Source organism: Poecilia reticulata, chromosome 3, assembly GCF_904066995.2.
Source record: "Poecilia reticulata chromosome 3, P_reticulata-male-v2, whole genome shotgun sequence".
NCBI classification, from domain to species: Eukaryota; Metazoa; Chordata; class Actinopteri; order Cyprinodontiformes; family Poeciliidae; genus Poecilia; species Poecilia reticulata.
The window spans coordinates 4,994,962-5,016,539 of NC_088832.1; the positions used below are offsets into that span (position 1 = coordinate 4,994,962).

Here is a 21,578-nt window from a genome sequence, read left to right on the forward strand (position 1 = left end):
CCCGAGGTGGACCTGAAGAGCTATTACCCGCACCTGCAAATCATCTGCTTCGTCAGCAAGAGTTCAGGGGGAGCCTGTTTCCAGTGCCTGAGTCTTCTTAGTGTAACGCTAATTAAGGCTAGGCACCTGACTACGGCCAAAGTCAGAAAGGTTCGGCTGAGGAGCCCGTGTGTGTGAATAAAACACAATCACCATTATTGTATTCAAATTTATATATTTGCATATATTTAGGAAGGTGTTGAATAATAATAATAATGATTTCCTATAAGTATCAACAATAAACACAAGAGGAAGACAATGAAAAAAATAAAAAAAACTCATGACACCCAAAGGTTTTTTCTCTTATTCAAGTCCGTTCTTTTGTATGCAGGATGATTAATGGTCCATCAATCAATAATCCTAATTTTTTTAGTCCATGATCCAAGGCGATGGGTCCAGAAAAGAAAGGTAGTTTGGTTCAAAGTTGCAGTGATCAGTAGCTCGCCATCCTGGGTTGAAATGGGGTGGAAAAAAACCCTGACCTAAACAAGGTCTTAAATAAAAACAAATTAGCATTTAAACAGGGTTAAACTGCTATCCAAAACAACTAAACATTCATCAATGAAATAATTGCAATATTTTATTAAGCATTTTTCAAGTTAAAAATCAAATTAAAATTACAGATCAAATTCAAGTTACAGGTCAAAGTTACAGATCAAATTAAAGTGCACTATCAAGTTGTATTTAAGTTTAATTGACATTAGAGTCAATTAAACTTAATGGACTTCAGTATTGTTTCAATAAACAGTTGTTGTTTTTTGTTGTTTATTTGTTGCGCAACTCCAAATAAATGAATCAATTATAGGCCATCAACGAAATCAATTAAAAGTAACAAAGTATCCTAAAAAGGACAAATTTACAAAAATCAAAGGGCTTATTTAAAAATTTGAGGAATTATCTTCTATTTGGCCACAAAATTAACAAAAAGAGAATGATCTTTTAATCCATAAGACAAATTGTAATCACCTAGATTTTGAGTGGGCGTGTCGCCACCGCATTTCTACTATATATATATATATATATATATATATATATATATATATATATATATATATCTGTTTTGAAGCCAAAAACCTCCAAAAATAGGGACACATCAAAAAATCAACAAATTTGTCTGTTCTGGACATCGAAAAAAACGGTTTAGCTGAAATAAATTTTACACTAGTTTTCCACAGTTGTTTATTTATTGCAACTTTTTCAGCGTTTTACCTCCCAGTTGCTGAGCTAGCTAAGCAACAGAGCTAGCTAAGCAACAGAGCTAGCTAAGCAACAGTTCCCCCCTAGCTCAGCTACGGGGGAAAAGTAGCTTTAAAAAAAAAAAACAAAAAAAAAAACTGTTCCTTCTTTTTTTGGATGATCGGTAGTTGGACAGATTTTTGGCAATATTTTCCATACTTTGCTATTTTGCTATTATGCACATGGATAGCAACCGGGTGGTTTACGATAGGGAGCAGCTGATTAACATTGGAAAAACTGAAATATGTTTTTATTTAATTTCCCTTTACGATAAATATAGTACTTTTGAATTTTAATTTGTGCCTGCGAAGAGTAGTGAAGACAGCAGAGAGGATCATTGGGACTCCACTTCACTCTATCCAGATCATTGCACACAGACGCTGCTTAGCCAGAAATAACCAGATCCTCTCTGATTCCACCCATCCTCTACATGTTCTCCATTGGCCAAGCGATGTGTCTTTATGCAACGACAATAAAATAAATCTAAGTTTGTAACTGCAGCAAAAGTTTCTACAAAGTATTGATACAAGAGGGTGGAATGAGAACTTTTGAGAGGTTCATTAAAAAACATGTTTTGTATTCCTACATGATAATGCAGGAATGTGTTGTGTTGCTCTGTTATAAAAAAATTAAAAATACCTTCAAACATTTACTCGTTGGGTTACAATACAGAGTGTGAATTTGTTTAGAAAACTGAACTGTTGATGACTGGTGACAGAAAAACATAATTTACCACAAGCACAGCAAAAAAGCTGAGGTGACTGCAGCTGAGATAAGTTCAACTTCTGTTTCAGTGGTATAACAAACTCCGCTCTTTTGAAAGCAGAAAAACAGACATGTAAATCCTCATTTGATGCTTTGCCTCCATATTGCACCTGTTTTATCCTCTCTCCAAAACACACATGCTCCACTGTTATCCTGAAACACAGAAAGTGAATCAAAATGAAGGAAAATTCTTGTTTTTGAAGTGTTTATTATTGTATTTATTTTGTTGCCATTTTATTATTGCGGTAATAGATTAACTGAACCAGTTCAGTAAGATCACTGACTGACTGGTTTCCAGTGTTCACAAACAGGACCTGGTTTTCTAAAACTCTGACATTCGCAGGGCCGTGCAGAGACCTTTGGAGGAGAAGGGGCTTAAAGTTAAAAAGGGGCAGATTGATCTTAAAACATTGTACAACTCTGTCGTTGTGTCCTTGGACAAGACACTTCATCCCCTTCCCTGCTGCTGGTGGTGCTTCTGTCAGTGGTGTTGCTGCCCCAGGGCAGCTGTGGCTACTATCCAGTAGCTTACCACCATCAACATATGCATGACTGAATGTAGTGCAGAGTGCTTTGGGTCCTCTTTACAAGAAAATGTAAAGAGGACTTTACAAGAAAATGTCGCAATTTGGACAGAAAAACATAAAAATAGAACCATATTATAGAAACATATTTAGATTAATGAAAAAAAGTTGATTTGGGTTTTAGTTACATAAACTGAATTACTTATCTACTTAAACAATAACTTCCTTCCTCTCGGCCACCTCTCTCTCAGCATGTGATCAAACAGAAATTCTCTGTCTGCTGCAATAAGTAACCCTCAACCACAAGAGCAACACGGCGCCTCAGTCGGTGATCAGCATCTGTTTGAGAAAGTCCAACATGAAGTGGATTACTCTTTATCTCCTAACACTCTGCTTCCCTACGACCAGAGCTGGTGAGTATTCTGGAGTTTTGTAGTTTGAACATCAGTTTAGTTGTTAATGTATCCATCTAGGCTGTATTCAAATTGTTAGTCAGGTTTTTCTCGTACCTCTGGCTCATTCAGTTGTCATTTTTGTTTGCCGTGAAAAGTTCTGACTTCATGTTCTGTGTCCATTTTACAGACTGTAAGACTCAGGATCTTATTGATGAGTGCATAAAACAAGGTCCTGTACTGTGGACCAGGTAAATGATGCTGCTGATGCTGTGCTTATTTGGTTGATTTTAAGCTCTTATTCTTACACCCTAATGGATTCTTCTTATTTTTTCCATAATAAATTTGCTTTGCTGTAAGATTTTTTTTCCTTTCAACTTGTTTTGCATTCATTGCTTTACTCATAGAGGAGTACATTGATTCTTAATTCTATTTTTGTTCTTAAGGTTGTTCATTGTGTAATTTGTGCTAAACTTGTGCTGAGGTTTATCAGTTCTTGTGCTGCCTCATTATGTAAATGATTGATTGTGAAACATTTCTTGGTAGGTGCTATGAAGATAAAATTGTGACGTGCAATCCAAGGATTCGTATGTTCCATGGGTTTGCTCGCCAAGAGGTGAACCCAGCAGACCAGGTGAGCTCATAGCTGGGTGATCAGTGGTATGGCCTTTATTTGGGAAGCACCAACACATGAGAAATATGGGAGGTGGAGGGGGGTTTCTTTTAGAAATTTCAAGCATCTATTTCGGTAAATTTTGATAATTGTGGCTTACAGCTAACAAGCTCCCAGTTTTCCAAATAACACAAATGAATAAAAAGAAGTTTTAATACAGAAATTATGGCCAGCCTCTGTGTGTGATTGTAGTCTGCAGTATATACACCTAGAGATTCCATGAAGATGATCAACCTCTGGTTCTGCTGAGGTTTTAAGGAAGCCCATGTTGCTTTCAACATGTCTTCATTATTGGGTCCAGAATCTCATCGTCCTGTTGACAGGACCCAATAGACTCTCCAGGGGGCTCAGGCCATAACAGTCAGATGACTTTCACATGTTTGTCAGACATGTATAAACCTATCCTAACCTGACCTCTTCAAGGAAACATAATATGTCACCTTTAACTACCAACTCCAACATCAGTCTATGTGTTGTGATTCTGTAAAACTCATGAATGGCGTTTTCTTCACATTGTACATTTTTCTGAGAAACTGAATGGTGGGTTTCAGTGAGATAAAAGCCATAATCATCAGAATGAAAATAAAATATTCAGTTGAAACCAGAAGGTTACATACACCACATAAAAAGACACAACTTTTTTTTTCTCACCATGTGAAGTTAAATCAAACCAAACTTCTCTGGTTTTAAATCTCCAAGATCATTTCTCTTTGCTAATTGCCACAACAATGAGAGAGAATATGTCTGAGGTTTATTTATTCAAATTCAGAAACTGACGTAAATTTCCTTTGCACTGCATTACTTGAGTCAAACATTTTGGGTTTCCTTCCACTGTAGCTTGCTGGAGTTCTGGTCCATTCCTCCTAACAGAACTGGTAGAACAGAGTCAGGCTTGTAGGTTGCCTCTCTCACATTTACCTTTTCAGATTTGCCCACAAATTCTCTCTAGGATTGGAATCAGGACTTTGTGTAGGCCACACCAAAACACTGACTGTGGAGAATGACACAGTGAAACATCTCAGCGTCAGGCAACATGTTTGGTCTTTTTGTTTTGGGGTTAATTTGGACATTTTAGACCCAAACACGTCCATATATGGAACACAGAGTCGTTTCCTTCCTGAGCGGTATGATGGTTGAACATTTCCATCACCACAGCACCTTCAACTATCTGGAAATTGATGAACCAGATTGTGCAGCTCTACAATTCTCTTCCTGATCTCTTTGCTGATTCCTTGTGAAACTAGAGCATTGTGTTCCAGATGTGGCCTTAAAGGACATTTACAAGTCTCCTCTAATTACTTCAAATATCTCAGTTTAACCTAACAAAAGTTTCAAAGCCATGGGGCTCAACTTACCATTGTTGTTTAAAGAGAGAGTAATCATTCTGCATGTAAACCTCTGATTTTGAATATATTAATAAATAAATCTTTGACATTCTATTATTATTGCAGCATTTAGTAAGTAGAAATAGTTTTCTATTTGCTAAATGCTGATCTGATTTCTCTTGAAATCAGAACAAGAGAAGTTTGATCTCTTGTTCTGAGATCAGAACAAGAGATCAAACTTGTTCTGATCTCTTGTTCAGAACAAGAGATCTGAACAAGAGATCTTGTTCTGAACAAGATCTCTTGCACAGAAAATGCACAGAAAAAAAGCATCTGTGCATTTTTAATTAGTGTGTAAACGTCTGATTTCAACTGTATAACTGTTGATTTTAAAGAAGCTTCTCTTGTTGAATTGAATTAAACTCAATTATTCGTTTGACATTTACATGATTAATGTGCCTTGTGTTTATGTTTAGAAACTGTTTATGTTCATAAACATTATTAGGAGGTATTAATAGATTGTATGGACATGATCTGAAACATAACAGATTTTCTCTGTATAAAATCTCAATGTTCTGGTTTTAAGGCTGAAGTAGGCGCCTCATCCAATCACAGGGTCCGAATCCCATCATCAGCTCTTCGGAGAATCGGAAAAAGACACTCTAAAAAAACCGTCCAGGTGGTTGCTTCGATGATCAACAGCACATTCTTTCAGGTGTGGTCTTCTGAACAAGCAAGTTTACTGTTCTTTACACATTTAGCTGAATTTTCAGCTTAAGCTAGCATGTCATTGTGAACACACAAAGTGGTTCTAATACACAACGGAGCCTGTAGAGACAGAATAACTAGAGCAGATGTCTCAATCTGTAATCCTCGAGGGCCGGTGTCCTACAACATTAAGTCAACTTTAAGTGTGTCAATTGTCCTGAAATAAATGACTAAACTGTTTCACTAGCATTAGCAGAGCTCTGCTAATGAGCTTATATTGCAGCTAGGTATGCTGAAGCATACCAACATCTAACACTTCCTGGACACCAGCCTTGGAGGACAGGAGTTTGTGACCACTGATCTACAGTCAGTAGAAACGCTGTTAGCTTTTTATGAAGTTTTAAAAGAGAGGTCAATTATGTCTCCTCATTGCAGCAAGCAACTCCTGGGATGAAAGGAAAGAGGAAAAATCGCCGGCCGACTGTCAGATTAGAGGGACCTGTTTTAGGAGAACAGGTTCTGTTTGTGAAAGCTGAAAACCAGTCAGTCAGCGATCTCACTGAGCCAGTCCAGTTAATCTTCAAACACAATAAAACGGTAACTAAATACATATGATGATGAACACTTAAAAAAAGCAGAATTTTCCTACATTTTGATTCCCTTTCTATGTTTCAGGAGAACAATGGAACATGTGTGTTTTGGAAGGAGGATGAAACAGGTGCAATATGGATGCAAACAATTTTTCTCCTCTCAAATGAAAGCATCAAGTCAGGACTTACATGTTTTGTTTTTCTGCTTTCATTAGTGTGGAGCACTGATGGCTGCAATACCACTAAAACTGAAGATACATTTATCTGCAGCTGCAACCATCTGAGCTTTTTTGCTGTGCTTGTGGTAAATTATGTTTTTCTGTCACCAGTAATCAATAGTTTTACATTTCCATATAGTGACTTCTAAAAGTATTAAGATATTGTCACGTTAACCTAAAACTTAATTATTGTTGAAGGATTTTTGGTAACAGGCAAAAACACAAAGTAGTGCATGATTGTAAAGTGGCAGGAATGTGTTGGTTTTTACAGCCAACTGGAAAAAAAAACCTTGCATTTACATTCTGCTCCAAATTTATGAGAAACTTTTGCTGCGTTTCCTGCACTGATTAAACACACTGATCAGATTTAGCTGTAAATAGCTTAGCATATCAGAGGTGAACATCAGAAACGGCCAACAAAATGTCTCCTCAGGATTTGTATGAAATGTATTTCAGCTAAATTTTATTTTTTCCCTGTATAGAATCCAGAAGTGATGGTGGATGAGGATCATGCTGAGGCTCTCAGCTACATCACCTACGTTGGATCGGCGCTCTCTGCCTTCTTTGCTTTCATCAGCCTGTTCATCTTTGTTGGTCTGCAGTAAGTTTTTACTTTTACTTGAACCTTTTTTTTTTTATTAATGGGATTGACATAGTTTGTATTAAAAGGTACGCAACTTTATTCCTTCCTTCTATCCAGGATTTGCACAGGTCTAGTGTCAGGAATAGTGCAACTAAGAATCCTACAGACCCCCCACATGTCGGACAGAAACTGTTTAGATGTAAAAGATCACTTTAGAGTCAGAGAGCCCATCCTCTTTAATAAAAACAATAGCGGAGGTTGCACTAGGCTTTTTCATTGTCCACTGTTTTGACTTGATGAAGCCACAAAATCATCTATGGTCATGAGCTTTGGGTCATGACCGAAAGAACGAGATCACGGATACAAGCGGCCGAAATGGGTTTCCTCCTCAGGGTGGCTAGGCTCTCCCTTAGAGATAGGGTGAGAAGCTCGGTCATCCGAGAGGGACTCAGAGTAGAGCCCCTGCTCCTCCACGTCGAGAGCAGCCAGGTGAGGCTCGGGCATCTCGTAAGGATGCCTCCTGGACGCCTCCCTGGTGAGGTGTTCCGGGCACGTCCCACCGGGAGGAGGCCTCGGGGAAGACCCAGGACACGCTGGGGGGACTACGTCTCTCGGCTGGCCTGGGAACGCCTTGGGATTCCCCCGGAGGAGCTGGAAGAAGTGGCTGGGGAGAGGGAAGACTGGGCCTCCCTTCTGAAGCTGCTGCCCCCACGACCCGACCCCGGATAAGCAGAAGAAAATGGATGGATGGATGGATGGATGGATGGATGGATGGATGGATGGATGGATGGATGGATGGATGGATGGATGGATGGATGGATGGATGGATGGATGGATGGATGGATGGATGGATGGATGGCACGAGACCACCGCGGATCGTAGCACAGAGATGGAAGCAAAGCAGAACAAAGAGTTTGTTAAATTTAATATTGGTTAAATTTATTAAGTATTTAATATCTATGTGTTTTTTTGGGAATATGGATCTTTCAGATCAATTTGAGAAGTAATTTTGATCATATTTCACATTTTATCATATCATGTAGAGCGCGGCGCTAGTCTTGGTCTTGACTCGGTCTCGACTTCCCTTGGTCTTGGTCTTGACTTGGTCTTGGACCCTAAAAGTCTTGGTCTTGTCTCGGTCTCGATACACTCTGGTCTTGGTCTTGTCTTGGTCTCGGGTTAGGTGGTCTTGACCACAACACTGGTTGATTAATTTCTAGTCTTTTGGCAAGCGTTTCAATTAGATTTAACTGTTTAACCCGCAGTCTTATAGTGCATTCACATCAGGCGCGTTTTGAGTGTCAGGCGCATCTGGTTGACATGCAAAGTCTATTTGGAGGCGCGTCCAGAACCGTTGTGGCTCTTTTCGAGCATCTAGCGAGGCCCGATTCGAACCATTTTGAGCATTTTGAGCCTTTGAAGCGTCGAGCGCGTCCGACGCTCCACATAGACATAGACTTAAACCCAGTGGTGGAGAAAGTACTCAAAAAATTTACTTAAGTAAAAGTACAAATACACAGACAAAAATGTACTCAAGTAAAAGTAAAACTACCACATTAACATTTGTACTTAAGTAAAAGTAAAAAGTACTAGCTTTTAAAAATACTTAAGTATTAAAAGTAAAAGTACTTGCTGAATGGATTACCTAATCGCTGTTATCATTAAATGTACCGATCGTATTTAATTTTAATGCATCAGTAATGTGCCATTTTAATGAACAATGCCACAGATAAAGCATGTTTTTATTGTCTTTACTCTGTAACATAGTTTAGACTTAGATATGTGATTCTATGCATCATAATTTCAGGGATGGAAACATCTTGTCTCCTGTCCAAACAGCATGAATTCACTTTTTTTTTCCACTAGTGGCATTTATTTTTAAATAAATCCAACAGAAAGGGGATGGAAAGAAGGTGAGTGGGAGAGGACAGACAAACAAGCAGTCACATAGCAGAGTTGTAGTCAGGACCACCTACCCAAGACCAAGTCAAGACCATCTCACAAAACAAAATAACATTAACCTTTCAAAATTGCTTCTCAAATTGATCTGAAAGATCCACATTCCCATAAAAAAACTAGATATTAAATACTTAGAGATTAAATAAATTGAATCAGTTAAGATCCATCCAGAAGAATCGGATCGTTCCTGAATGTCATATCAATGTAGACTTTGGTCACAGCGTTGTCCCATATCTGCGTCACCTCAGTTAACACCTCCACACAATAATTCAGTGCATGAGTGACAACTTTTTTTCATCACAGATGCAACATGTGTCTCAGTCAGTACAGCTAGCTTTGCTAGCATCACGTCCACAGATCTTACCTTTCTTTAAGCTTTCCTTCCAAGTGACGCTTAAAGTTGGACGAAGTCCCACCGTCTGTGAAAGCGAAGCGCTGCTGATTTTACATGTCGTTATATCAATTTATGCAGCGCTATTATATTACTGACGATTAGACAGACATCGCCAACCGCTCAGAGGAAACCACTGCATGTCTTTTAGCTTCGCGTGCGAGTAAAGGGGGAGGCGATGGGTGACAACAGACACTAAGTCACATTATTGCTTGGATTTTACGGCGCCACCTTAAGTCCCTGAACTTCACATTTTAACGGAAAAAAGCTCCACGCGACTTGGATGTTAACGAGTAATGCGACAGTTTTGTAGAAATGTAGTGAAGTAGAAAGTACAGATACTTACTGTAAAATGTAGTGGAGTAAAAGTAGAAAGTATCCATTACTAAATCTACTTAAGTAAAGTACAGATATACAAAAATTGTCCTTAAGTACAGTAACGGAGTACTTGTACTTCGTTACTTCCCAACACTGAGTATAAAGTACCTATTTTTCATTTAATTTAACCAAATCAGATGTTATTTTTCTTCAAAATCGCTGAATTTTCGAATTTCCCATTCAAATGGTTAGAAGCGAAGCCGGTGATGCAGCAGCGAGCTGAGCTTCACCTGGGATTGCGCAACCTCTCGCTAACTGCACAGGTTGCCATTCTTTGAGTGCATGCTCCTCCTGTCTGTACATCGCCAATAAAATTGTTAAAAGCATTTAATGTGTAAACAGATATTCCATAATTTAGCTTATGTATTTAATGTACTGTGTTTTTATTGTCACCAACTGTGTGTATCGTGCTTCGTGTGCTCAGAAGCTATCAGAAACGGCAGAGAACAGATTCGAGGTGATTCCTGCCTCATCGCTGGGGGCGCTCATGATCCCAGACTTTAACTCCACAATTGCAGAATAAGAGACAGTAACAGGGATCTAGCCATACAGAAGCTGCGCTGATACATAGAGCGAGAAAGACATGGTTTTGAGTTGTACTTTAGCGGTTTCTCCCTTTGCTGTTAAGCACAACACGAAATTAACAATATCTACATGTCTAAGTTTGATTGAGATAATGGATTTATTCTGCAGCGGTGGCGCAGCTAAGCACATGTTAAAGAATAGTCGTTTTGACCAACAGCATTGTACGCATGCGCGAAATTTCTTTATGTAAAAAACATGCAGGGGGTCTAGATTTGTAAATCCGATTATAATTAAATCGGTGCCTCACCAGCTATGAACCTTACCTCACGTCACTAATACTGTATATATATATATGTGTGTGTGTGTTATTAGTATTAATACACTAATAATATTAATGTATTAATACTAATTATTATTATTACTATTATAAACAAGTTTACATTTTCTTTTATTATCAATTTGTTATTTAATTTGCTCTAAATTATTAGAGCAAACTGGTGGAAGAAGCTGGAACACCAGAGAGAACCTGAAATAAACAACCAACCAAAGGAGATGATTGTTGATTTAAGGAGGAACAGGATTAGATCAAATCCTGTTTCCATCACGGGAGAAGAAGTTGAGGAATATAAACACCTCAGTGTTCATCTGGACACCGACTGGACTGGAGACGCAACAGTGAAGCGTCTATAGGAAGGGACAGAGCAGACTGGACTTCTGGAGGAAGTCTGATGTTGAGAGCATCATCTGTTGGGGCAGCACCAGACCCAGGGACCTAAAATGGCTGATAAAGAAGGCTGGTTCTATTCTGGGGACATCTGTGGAACCTCTGGAGATGGTAATGCAAAGAAGGATTCTTCATAGGATCAAGAAAATAATGGACAATCCTGACCATCTCTTCACGAGACTGTCTTGGGAGGGAAGACAGTCTCGTGACTGTCTTCCCTCCCTGTCTTGGGAGGGACAGGGAGCATCTGAAGAAGTGTGACACAGACTGAAGAAGTCTGTGTCACACTTCTTCAGGTTCAGTGTGACACAGACCGCTTCAGGAGATCTTTCCTGTCGACAGCCATCGCCACCTTCAATGGCTCTTTGAAAAATCTTGATGAGCTGCAACATTTCATTTTCTTTGGGATTCAAGTATTTTTAAATTTAAACTGAAACAGGAAATTTTATTACATGTGGTAAACACGTTTTACAAGTTGAAATTAAATTTAAAACAGTTCTCAATGCTTGGTTAGATGATCCTTCAAAAAAGCAAGACTAAAGAGAAAATATATCAAAAAGAAATACATGTAAAATCCACCAGAGTAAATAATAATGCAAAATAAGAACAAACCAAAAAATACTAACAACAATGATTCCCATATGTTGTTTTTTTGTTCAGAAAAGACACATTCTGTGTCCTTCACGATTATTTCCTCAGCCTCAAAAAAGGTTTCTGCCTCGTTTGCAGCAAGATCTTCCCCAGCTGGGAAAGTTTGTTCATTGGGAACAGTAGAGAAGTCGCTCGATGGAACTGCACCGTCTTCGTGGATTTTGTCTCCAAATGCCGTTTTCAACAAAGTAAAGTTTTCAGACTCAACTGTCTCCATTTCTTTGGAAGGATTGGTGAAATTGTTCCCAAGTACAGTGGTCTGGACCAGACAGTAGCCATGAAGGCTCTCTTCATGGCTACTGTCTTGAAATGCTGTCGTCTTCAAAGTAGAAGTTGAGTTTTCAAACTCAACTGTCTCAGAGAAAACTTCCCCAGCTGGGGAGGTTTGTTCTTTGGGAAGATCAGAGAAATTCTGATCTTCTAGGACAGAGATCTCTTTGTGGCTGCTGTCTTCAAATCTGTCTTTGTGGCTGCTGTCTTCTTCAGTTGAGCTTTCAGACTCAACTGTCTGCTTTTTACAGCAAACCTCCCCAGCTGGAGACGTTTGCTGCTCAGCCGAGGAAGTACCGAAAAGAAAAGAATCAATAATGTCTTTACCAGAGTCATTACCAGAGAAGCAAACCTCCCCAGCCGGGGAAGTTTGCTTCTCAGTCGGGGAAGGATTGAAAAGAAAAGAATCAAAAATGTCGTACCCAGAGTCGTTACCAGAGTCATTGCCAGAGAAGCAAACCTCCCCAGCCGGGGAAGTTTGCTTCTTAGCCGAGGAAAGATCGAAAAGAAAAGAATCAAAAATGTCATACCCAGAGTCGTTACTACAGTCATTGCCAGAGAAGCAAACCTCCCCAGCCGGGGAAGTTTGCTTCTTAGCCGAGGAAAGATCAAAAAGAAAAGAATCAAAAATGTCGTACCCAGAGTCGTTACCACAGTCATTGCTAGAGAAGCAAACCTCCCCAGCCGGGGAAGTTTGCTTCTTAGCTGAGGAAAGATCGAAAAGAAAAGAATCAAAGGGAGTGTATTATAAGCCTGATGGCCCGCCAGGCTTATAATACAATGGGGGAAACCCTGCTGTATGTATATATATATATATATATATATATATATATATATATATATATATATATATATATATATATATATATACACAGCAGGGAACAATTGAACAATTATTAAGAAGAACCAGATTCACTGTGAGGAAGACAGAAAGCATAAACAATCACTGAAACTTTACATTTTACTTTCAATAGGAACAATAATGTCAGAGACATCATAAACACTGTAAAACACAATATCCTACAAAGCATTTTTGTGTAGTTTCTAGTGCAAATATCTTAGTACACTTGAAATAAGAGAAAAATAATTTACAAGTAGCTTTTCAGCAAGATGTTTTAAGTTAAAAATTATTGAATTTTGATAAAAAGTACTACTTTGATTTGGCAGATTAAATCAAATAGCAAGATATTTTTCCAATGTTATAAGTTAAAAAAAAATCTGGCATTGGAACTAAAACATTTTGGTATAAATTAAGAAGTTATTGACTTAAAATGAGCTTCTGCATGTTTCTGAAAGTTACTTATAAGTAGGGGTGGGCATTTATCATATCAATCATTTATCGTGATAAATTTCTTATCAGAATAAGAATTCTAATAAGAATACCAATCGCTCTTCTTTATGTGACTGATGTCTTAAAGAAGTATATTAAATGGTATATTTTTCAAGAACATTATTTGTGTTTGTATGGATTTTATTGCTATGACACACATAATCATACAGTTACCCAAAAAAGATGTGATAATAGTGATTATAGTCACTTATTGTTGCCATGATGGTACGTCAAAATATTGTTATAAAACTTTAACACCCATGCAGCAGAAACTGCTGATAATACAATAAGGGAGAGTAGTAGGAGAAAAAAAAGTTCAAAAAGTAGGAGGAGAGGACATGGAACCAAGGAGCCTCGTAGCAGAGTTGTGGTCTGGACCACCGAACCCAAGACCAAATCAAAACCAGCACCCCATTCTGCATGCCAATAAAATTAAGTGTACCTATCAAAATTGCTTCTTAAATTGATCTGAAAGATTCACTTTCCCATAAAACACCTAGATATTAAATACTTAGAGTTGAAATAAATTTAACCAGTGACAAACAATTCAAACTCTTCTTCATTCTGTTTTGCTTTCATCTCTGTGCCACAATACACAGAGGTTTCCTGCCATCCCTAAAAAAATAATTGTGCAGACAATTATTAATGTCAGAAATAGTAATTGTCTGCACTATTAAACATAGCAATTAACAGCGATCAACTATGAACACTGTCCAAGGCCCAAAAAGCAAGAAGTAACCAAGCAGGAGGAGCACCGTGACTGTTCTCATCCTCCCTCCTGCTGCAACGTCTGTCACCATGACAGGTGACGAAAACAAAGAGCAATGAGCATGTTCTGTGTTCTTATGTTCTTGTTTTATTTATTCGCCAATTAAATATAAAGATATTTTAATGAAATAAAATAGCTACTGCAGTCTACGCAGAGCATTACAAGAACAAAGAACGGCTCTCAGTGAGGCTTCAGCACTATAGGACTTAGTCAAGATCCGTCCAGAAGAATCGGATCGTCCATGAATGTCATATTACTATATTGGACTTTGGTCACAGCGTTGTCCCATATCTGCGACATGTCAGTCAACACCTCCACACAGTAATTCAGCGAATAAGTGACAACTTTTTTTCATCGCAGATGCAACATGTGTTTCAGTCAATACAGCTAGCTTTGCTAGCATCACGTCCACGGAGCTTACCTTTCTTTAAGCTTTCCTTCCAAGTGACGTTAAAAATTGGACGAAGTCCCCACCATCTGTGAAAGCGAAGCGCTGCTGATTTTACATGTCACCATATCTTATGATTTATGCAGCGCTATTACATTACTGACGATTAGAGGAAACCACTGCGCATGTCTTGGAGCTCCGCGTGCGAGTAAAGGTGGAGCCGATGGGTGACAACAGACACTAAGTCGCATTATTGCTTGGATTTTACGGCGCCACCTTAAGTCCCTGAACGTCACATTTTAACGGAAAAAAGAGCAACGCGACTTGGATGTAACGAGTAACGCGACACTTTTGTAGAAATGTAGTAAAGTAAAAAGTACAGATATTTACTGTAAAATGTAGTGGAGTAAAAGTAGAAAGTATCCATTATTAAATCTACTTAAGTAAAGTACAGATACACGAAAATTGCACTTAAGTAACAAAACCAGACAGACGCAAAGTGCACATGCGTCGAACTTGAAGCGTCCAACGCTTTTTGAAGCGCGTCATTAACGGACAGTTGTTCAACCTGGTGACCCGTCAGCTCTTCAGTTCCTCAAACCACAAAAAAAGCTCATAAGCCGGCGTCCTGCCAGAACCGCACACAGTAGAAAGCTCAGGCTTTTTCTAACGACCGCTGTTAGAACTACAGGGGGATTCAAACTCCGCTCATTCATTTTTAGCTTATAAAGCTCCAGGCCACCAAATAAACAAAAGTAAACTGACCAATTTAGCATTTAGGCTTTGGCATTCCCAACCCGCCTTCTCTGTGCTACTTATATCTTGTATGTAGCGCACAGATGTGAGCTATGTACATGAGGTTTTCACACAAAATATTTCTTTTTCTCCACAATTTTAAAGAGGGTTAGATAATATAATAAAAAAATCCAAAAATTAATCTTTTCTTTTGTTACTTAAAGGAAAATCTCAAGGTCCGCACAATGCATACAGCTGTACAAACGCGGGTGCCCTGTGCTCATCTATATTGGAAGTGCAAAATACGCACAATAATGTCGAAGATATGACAAAAATCACGACTGGTCAAATATTTGGAAGAGTAAAAATGTATAATAATAAAATAGATGTCGAATATCTTCCAGCAATGAAAATGTAGAGCAGCAGGACAAACTAATAATTCGAGCGCATCATGACATTACAGCACAGCATCGCTATCCTCTGGGTCTGAAGCCAAAAGGCAGCGCAGATTATGTTTGCTGTTCCACAGATTGTGCTGGAAAGAGATTTCTGCGTGGGACAGAAAACCAGCCGAACTGATGACAATATTTTTGCTTTAAAAACAAAATGAAAAACACCATGATTAAACTTTAATGTGCTTGTTATTTTACAAACAAAAATGAATTTCAACAGCCAACAGAGACCTGAAAACCATCAGTAGCCATCGACACTTATGGCTACTGATGGCTGGCTGGCTGTTTTTGGATCAAAAAATAAATAAATAAAAAGCTATACGTGCAATTATTTTTCGACCTGAGCAACAATGAGATCATTGTTGCTCAGGTCGAAAAATAATGGGCAAAGTGTGGGTGAGCATTTGGTCCGGACCCGTTAACGGACATGGCCCGACATGGATGATTTTTTATCCCCATACGGTCCGGTGGAAAAAAAACGTCGCCACAGTTCTATAAATACAGCATTTGGACCAGAATGCTCATTTCATGCGTGGGTTTTCTCCAGGTACTCCGGTTTCCTCCCACAGTCCAAAAACATGACTGTCAGGTTAATTGGTCTGTCTAAATCAGGGGTGGGCAACTCCAGGCCTCGAGAGTCACTTAAATACTTTACACTCTGTTCTCAAAACCTATTTCTCAACAGGAAGTTGAGTCACATTGAACAATCTCCTTTCACAATTTCCTTATTGGAACTGAGCACCAAATGTCAACATCACACCAGTTTAAAAAGTCAAAGTAACATTCACACAAACTTAATGTTTTGATATTGCTCTAGTCTTGGCACTAGAGCAATTAGCTGTTAGTTTAAGCTAATTCAACAGTTAGTTTAAGCTTATTCAACAAAGCCTTTAGTTCAGTGTTACTCAACCCTGGTCCTCACTGCTCCCCTGCTCTGCATGTTTTAGATGTGCCTCTATTCCAGAACAACTGATTCAAATGATTACATGACCATCAAGTACTGCAGAAGCCTGTTAATCACCCAAAGATACAATTCAGGTGTGTGACAGAAGGGAAATACCTAAAATATGCAGGACAGGGGGGCAGTGAGGACCAGGGTTGAGAAAAACTGCTTTAGTAAGTGTAAAACTAATAAGGATTTACACTAACTAAAGGCACCAAGAGAAAAATCTACTATAGATAAACTAATAATCTTTCAAAAGAAACTTACTAAGGACCTCTAGAACTATTAAATCACCACAGAAGCATCCACCTACTGCTGGAACAAAACAAAAACTCCTCAAATGACTCTGGGCTCATTTTTTGTTTAGTTTGAGTGCCAACAGAAATATGGCAGGAGTTCAGAGAAATTGTGAGAGTCCATGAGACTCACAAGAAGATTCACGACATCTTTGGGTAAAAAACTGTGGAATACATGAAAAATAAGTAATCAGTTCTAACCCAGTCAATTGTCGCAGGTTACTGTGGTGTTTGGTTCAGAAAACTCTTCTTCGGACTTCAAAGGATGTCTGTTCTAAAGTAGCAGTTCTCAACGTGGGCGGTACCGCCCCCCAGGGGGCGTTCAGAGGACGGCAGGGGGCGCTGGCGGACATTTTTACAAAAGGGGGCTCTGGGATGCCTTTGGGGGGCGTTTAGTCGAAGGTAAACTTTACACCTTAAATCTACATCAATGCCCTTTTTAGACTTTGAGCAACTTGGTAAAACTGTATTGTGTAACATTAAAACATGCTTGGCTGCAACTGTATCGATGGCAGCTCTTCTTCTATTCAGCCTTTGTTAGCTTCTGTTGGCTTCTTGGCGCAGCTCCGTTCTCCTGCTACTGGTAGCTAAAATCACGATACCCTCACTGAGTATCCCTCTGAGAAATGAACCCATTTAAATAAAGAAATAAAGAAATCCCTCCATGGGTGATACCACAATAGACAGCGTTCATTTTATTGCGTTAACACCGGCGCTGTAAGTGGTCTGGTATAAAACGGGGGTGATGGAACAACAAAGCACTTTTAAATGTCAATAATCAGAATGCAGAAATTGTTTACATTCTTTTAAAAGGTTTATGTCGGTCTGACTTTTCCCCATCGATATGTTTCCCGACCGCCCTGCACCTTAGGGGCCTAAAAAAAAAAAAAAGACGCGCACATTGCGCAAAACTCTGAGACAGCAGAAGCGGGACATAAAACAGAGCGACGAACTAGATGTGAATTATGGCATAAAAACAGAGAATCCGACGCTGAACAGTGAAAAAACAACACATGATGTGAAACACATGACGATTAGGCGGCGCAGCAGGTGATGAGTGAAGATTACTGATGCTCAATAAAATAAAATAAATCAAGCAACAGGAAAGAAACTAAAGTGGACATAGCAATAAACCAAGAGAGGATAATAGTAATCAAATGAAACTAAATGGAAATGAATGAAGAACAAAATGCAAGAATAAACTAAGAAACTAAAGTAAATACAGAGGAATAAACTGGTATGGCAAGACCTTTCGAGCAATACTTAATACAGAGACTGTATGGCAAGAATAAACAGACACTATTTCTAGATAAAAGGTAAAATAATATTGTTGAAATGTCATGGGTTTAAGACGATATCTAATACTGAGAATAAATATATCTTACAGACCATAACAGTAAAGAACTGATCACTTATTTATGTTTTTAATAAGATTTGATATAGTTATTTCTTCTTCAATAGGCTGCACAGTGGCGCATTTGGTAGAGCTGTTGCCTTGCAGCAAGAAGGTTCTGGGTTCAATTCCCGGCCCTGGTCTTTCTGCATGGAGTTTGCATGTTCTCCCTGTGCATGCGTGGGTTCTCTCCGGGTACTCCGGTTTCCTCCCACAGTCCAAAAACATGACTGTTAGGTTAATTGGTCTGTCTAAATTGCCCCTAGGTGTGAGTGTGTGTGTGCATGGTTGTGTGTCCTGTGTGTCTCTGTGTTGCCCTGCAACAGACTGGCGACCTGTCCAGGGTGTACCCCGCCTCTTGCCTGGAACGTTAGCTGGAGATGGGCACCAGCAACCCTCCCGACACCACTGAGGGACAAGGGTGAAAGAAAATAGATGGATGGATGGATATTTCTTCAATATTATTTTTCATGTCAGTGTTAATGTCATGAGGCTGCTGACTCCATGACACTTTCAATTTGACTCATTAGGATTTGATTGAGAACCAGATTTGTTCTTTGTAATTTCTGTCTAGTAAAACTATTAATCTATAAATCAATAGGTCTACATAAAGATATGATCCACGTTTCTGTCTCATATTTGTATGGCATTAAAAGGACCTGGAACTTTTGTTTTTCCACTGAAAGCTCTGGTTTGCACAATAAACGCCATGTGGGTGAAATTTTATGGATGATACTCTGATGTCCCATTCTCCTGAAGGCAGCACAGAGCTGCACCACCAGAAACTCACAGAAACACTGAAGAGAAGAAGAGCTATGATTAATGTAGTTACAGTTCTATCCATGTTTTAATGTTGCAGAGCTCAGTCGTTTTGCAAATAGTTCAAAGTTTAAACTGGCATGTTGAACATCTTTTATCTGCTGATTTTGTGCAAGATTTAACAACTAGAAAATGGCACAAAATAAGAATATTTTTTCCACTCTGATTGGCTGCTGTTAGGCCTACCAATTTTAACTTGAATGTTCATTGCATTTTTTGTAGACGCCTGTGAAAATAATTTCTATTCCCATGACTTTTTTGTTCTCTGGGAAATTATCATTGATGATAAATACAGAAACGAGCATAACAATCAAAACATCTACAATAGGGATAGTAATATTAATGATAAAATAATAGTGCATAGTAGCCTACAAATTCTTTGGTAGGGGGCGGTGAGGGACCTGGATAAAGGCTAGGGGGGCGCTGGCCCGAAAAAGGTTGAGAAACACTGTTCTAGATAAAACTTTAAAGGTTTACTCCCTGAATCATGAGTGATTGACCAATTCCAATCATTTGTTTTGTTGCATTGCACAGCAAGACATGAAGGTGAACTGTAGTCATGCAGGAAATGTCAGTTAGCAAATATTTTTGCATCTACATTATAAAACTAACAACACATTTCTGGGTGCACAGATAAAGCCTCCAAGTATGAAGGCCTCAGTCCTCTACACAGCCATCACAGGCTACATTTCTTATCACTTTATCACAACCCACTTTTCTGTCTAGTCACTAGCAAATAAAGGCCACTAGACCCAAAAATATCCTTTATAAGAAAACAGCAAACAATGCTTTCTGTCGTGTCTTCCTTAGTCGACGATGTTCGGAGAAGGCCCTCAACATCCACATGCAGCTAACGGGGGCGTTGATGTGCCTCCACCTCGGCTTCCTGAGCAGCAGTTTCTGGACTTTTCTGTTAGATGAGAACAAGTACAACTGGGTTTGTGGAGGTCTGGGTCTCTTCCTGCACTGGTCTTTGCTGGCCACAATCACCTGGTTGGCCCTGGAAGGATTCCACCTTTACCTTCTCCTCATCCGAGTCTTTAACATCTACGTCAGAAGATACTTGCTCAAACTCTGCCTGGTGGGATGGGGTGAGTTTGGGACTCTGGTTGGGAGCGTGAAGCTAATTGCAACAAACAATTAGCAAATTTGTATAGTCACTGTTTAGATTAACCTCTAAACAGTGACTAGATTAGTTATTGTTTTTGACCTTGATACTAATGATATAGCTGTGGTTTGTCCTTCTTGTTTTCTCCTCAGGCTTTCCTACCCTTGTTGCAGTAATTTGTGGGCCTTTAGGTGTCTATGGCAGATACACTCTGGAAATGAGGGATTCCAACAACCAAACATCAGAAATGTAAGACATTTCCATGAGTTAAGATGTGCAACCAAGTCAGTCAATGAAATTCCTTAATGACCACAGTCTCTGTTGGTTACTTCTTGATGAACAGATGCTGGATGAACAGTGGCTTCCCTCAGACAAAGTTGGTCACGTACATCACTGCGGCTTTTCTTTGCCTGGTGGTGCTGTATAATTCCTGCATGCTGTTGTTGGTGGTGTTTAAAATGCGGGAGTTACGACGTGGCAGAGGAGACCGTGAGTCCAGTGACTGGAAGAAGATGAGCAAGGAGAATGAGTCCAGGTTATGGAAGGACGGTGCCACAGTTCTCGGCCTCAGTTGTGTACTGGGGTTGCCATGGGGACTAGCCAGCCTCACCTATGTTACCTTAGCTGGAATCTACTTGTTCACCATCTTTAACTCTCTGCAAGGTCAGTCAGTATATGCGACACTAAATATTGGGATCCATTGATAGGTGTTGATTCACCTGAATGATGTACTGGATTTTTTTGTCTGTTCAGGTCTATTTATGTTCCTGTGGTCAGTGGCTTTATCAAGTAAGTCTCGATCAGGAAACAACTCTTCAGTCCGAGATCCTTCCACCCAGAAAATGATGACAAATAGCGTCAATAACTGAATCACTGATTTTTGCTGTACAAACAAGCAGCAAACATGTCTGCAAATTACTTAGGATGTTCCTGGTATCACTGTAAATGTTATATAATCTCTAATTTTGTGTCTTATATATATATATATATATATATATATATATATATATATATATATATATATATATATATATATATATATATATATATATATATGATATAGGTGTTGACTGACCTATATCACCTAATATAGGTCAGTCAACACCTATATAAGGTGTTGAGGTGTTGCCCGACTATTAGATCTCTTTTATATGCCTTATAATTTTATAAACAATGACTCTTTTTGCTAATGTTAGACTTCTATAAGATGTCTTTAAAAAGACAGTGTTCTGGAAATATTATGTTCTTTGCATGTATTTATTGTTCAGTCTTTATGTTTATTAAATGTAATGGGAAATAAATAAAAAAATATGTCTATGTCCATCCAAAATTGCAGATTGATTTATCCAAACAAAGTTTTGGGAAGCTGGGGTTTGGTTCTGTGTGGGTGTTTG

The 21,578-nt window shown here is 38.9% G+C and overlaps 1 protein-coding gene across 1 annotated transcript; it reads left to right on the forward strand.

The window, feature by feature from the left end:
• The first annotated feature begins 2,725 nt into the window (after window positions 1–2,725).
• On the forward strand, window positions 2,726–21,150 carry LOC103462306 (adhesion G-protein coupled receptor G1-like). The gene is made up of 12 exons (XM_081604972.1): window positions 2,726–2,977; window positions 3,147–3,207; window positions 3,503–3,590; window positions 5,541–5,669; window positions 6,098–6,259; window positions 6,338–6,380; window positions 6,468–6,556; window positions 6,953–7,071; window positions 19,887–20,167; window positions 20,337–20,433; window positions 20,528–20,847; window positions 20,938–21,150. Exons 1-12 carry the CDS (start codon window positions 2,923–2,925, stop codon window positions 21,051–21,053), a joined length of 1,560 nt encoding a protein of 519 aa, XP_081461098.1. The 5' UTR covers window positions 2,726–2,922; the 3' UTR covers window positions 21,054–21,150.
• The last annotated feature ends 428 nt before the right edge of the window (window positions 21,151–21,578 follow it).

What these genes read in the sequence shown, in the direction of transcription:
- LOC103462306 (XM_081604972.1), top strand. Translation starts at nt 2,923, where the DNA reads ATGAAGTGGATTACTCTTTATCTCCTAACACTCTGCTTCCCTACGACC. An exon ending in GCTTTTTTGCTGTGCTTGTG is followed by an intron (nt 6,557 to 6,952) that starts GTAAATTATGTT and finishes TTCCCTGTATAG; the next exon opens with AATCCAGAAGTGATGGTGGA. An exon ending in TTCATCTTTGTTGGTCTGCA is followed by an intron (nt 7,072 to 19,886) that starts GTAAGTTTTTAC and finishes TGTCTTCCTTAG; the next exon opens with TCGACGATGTTCGGAGAAGG.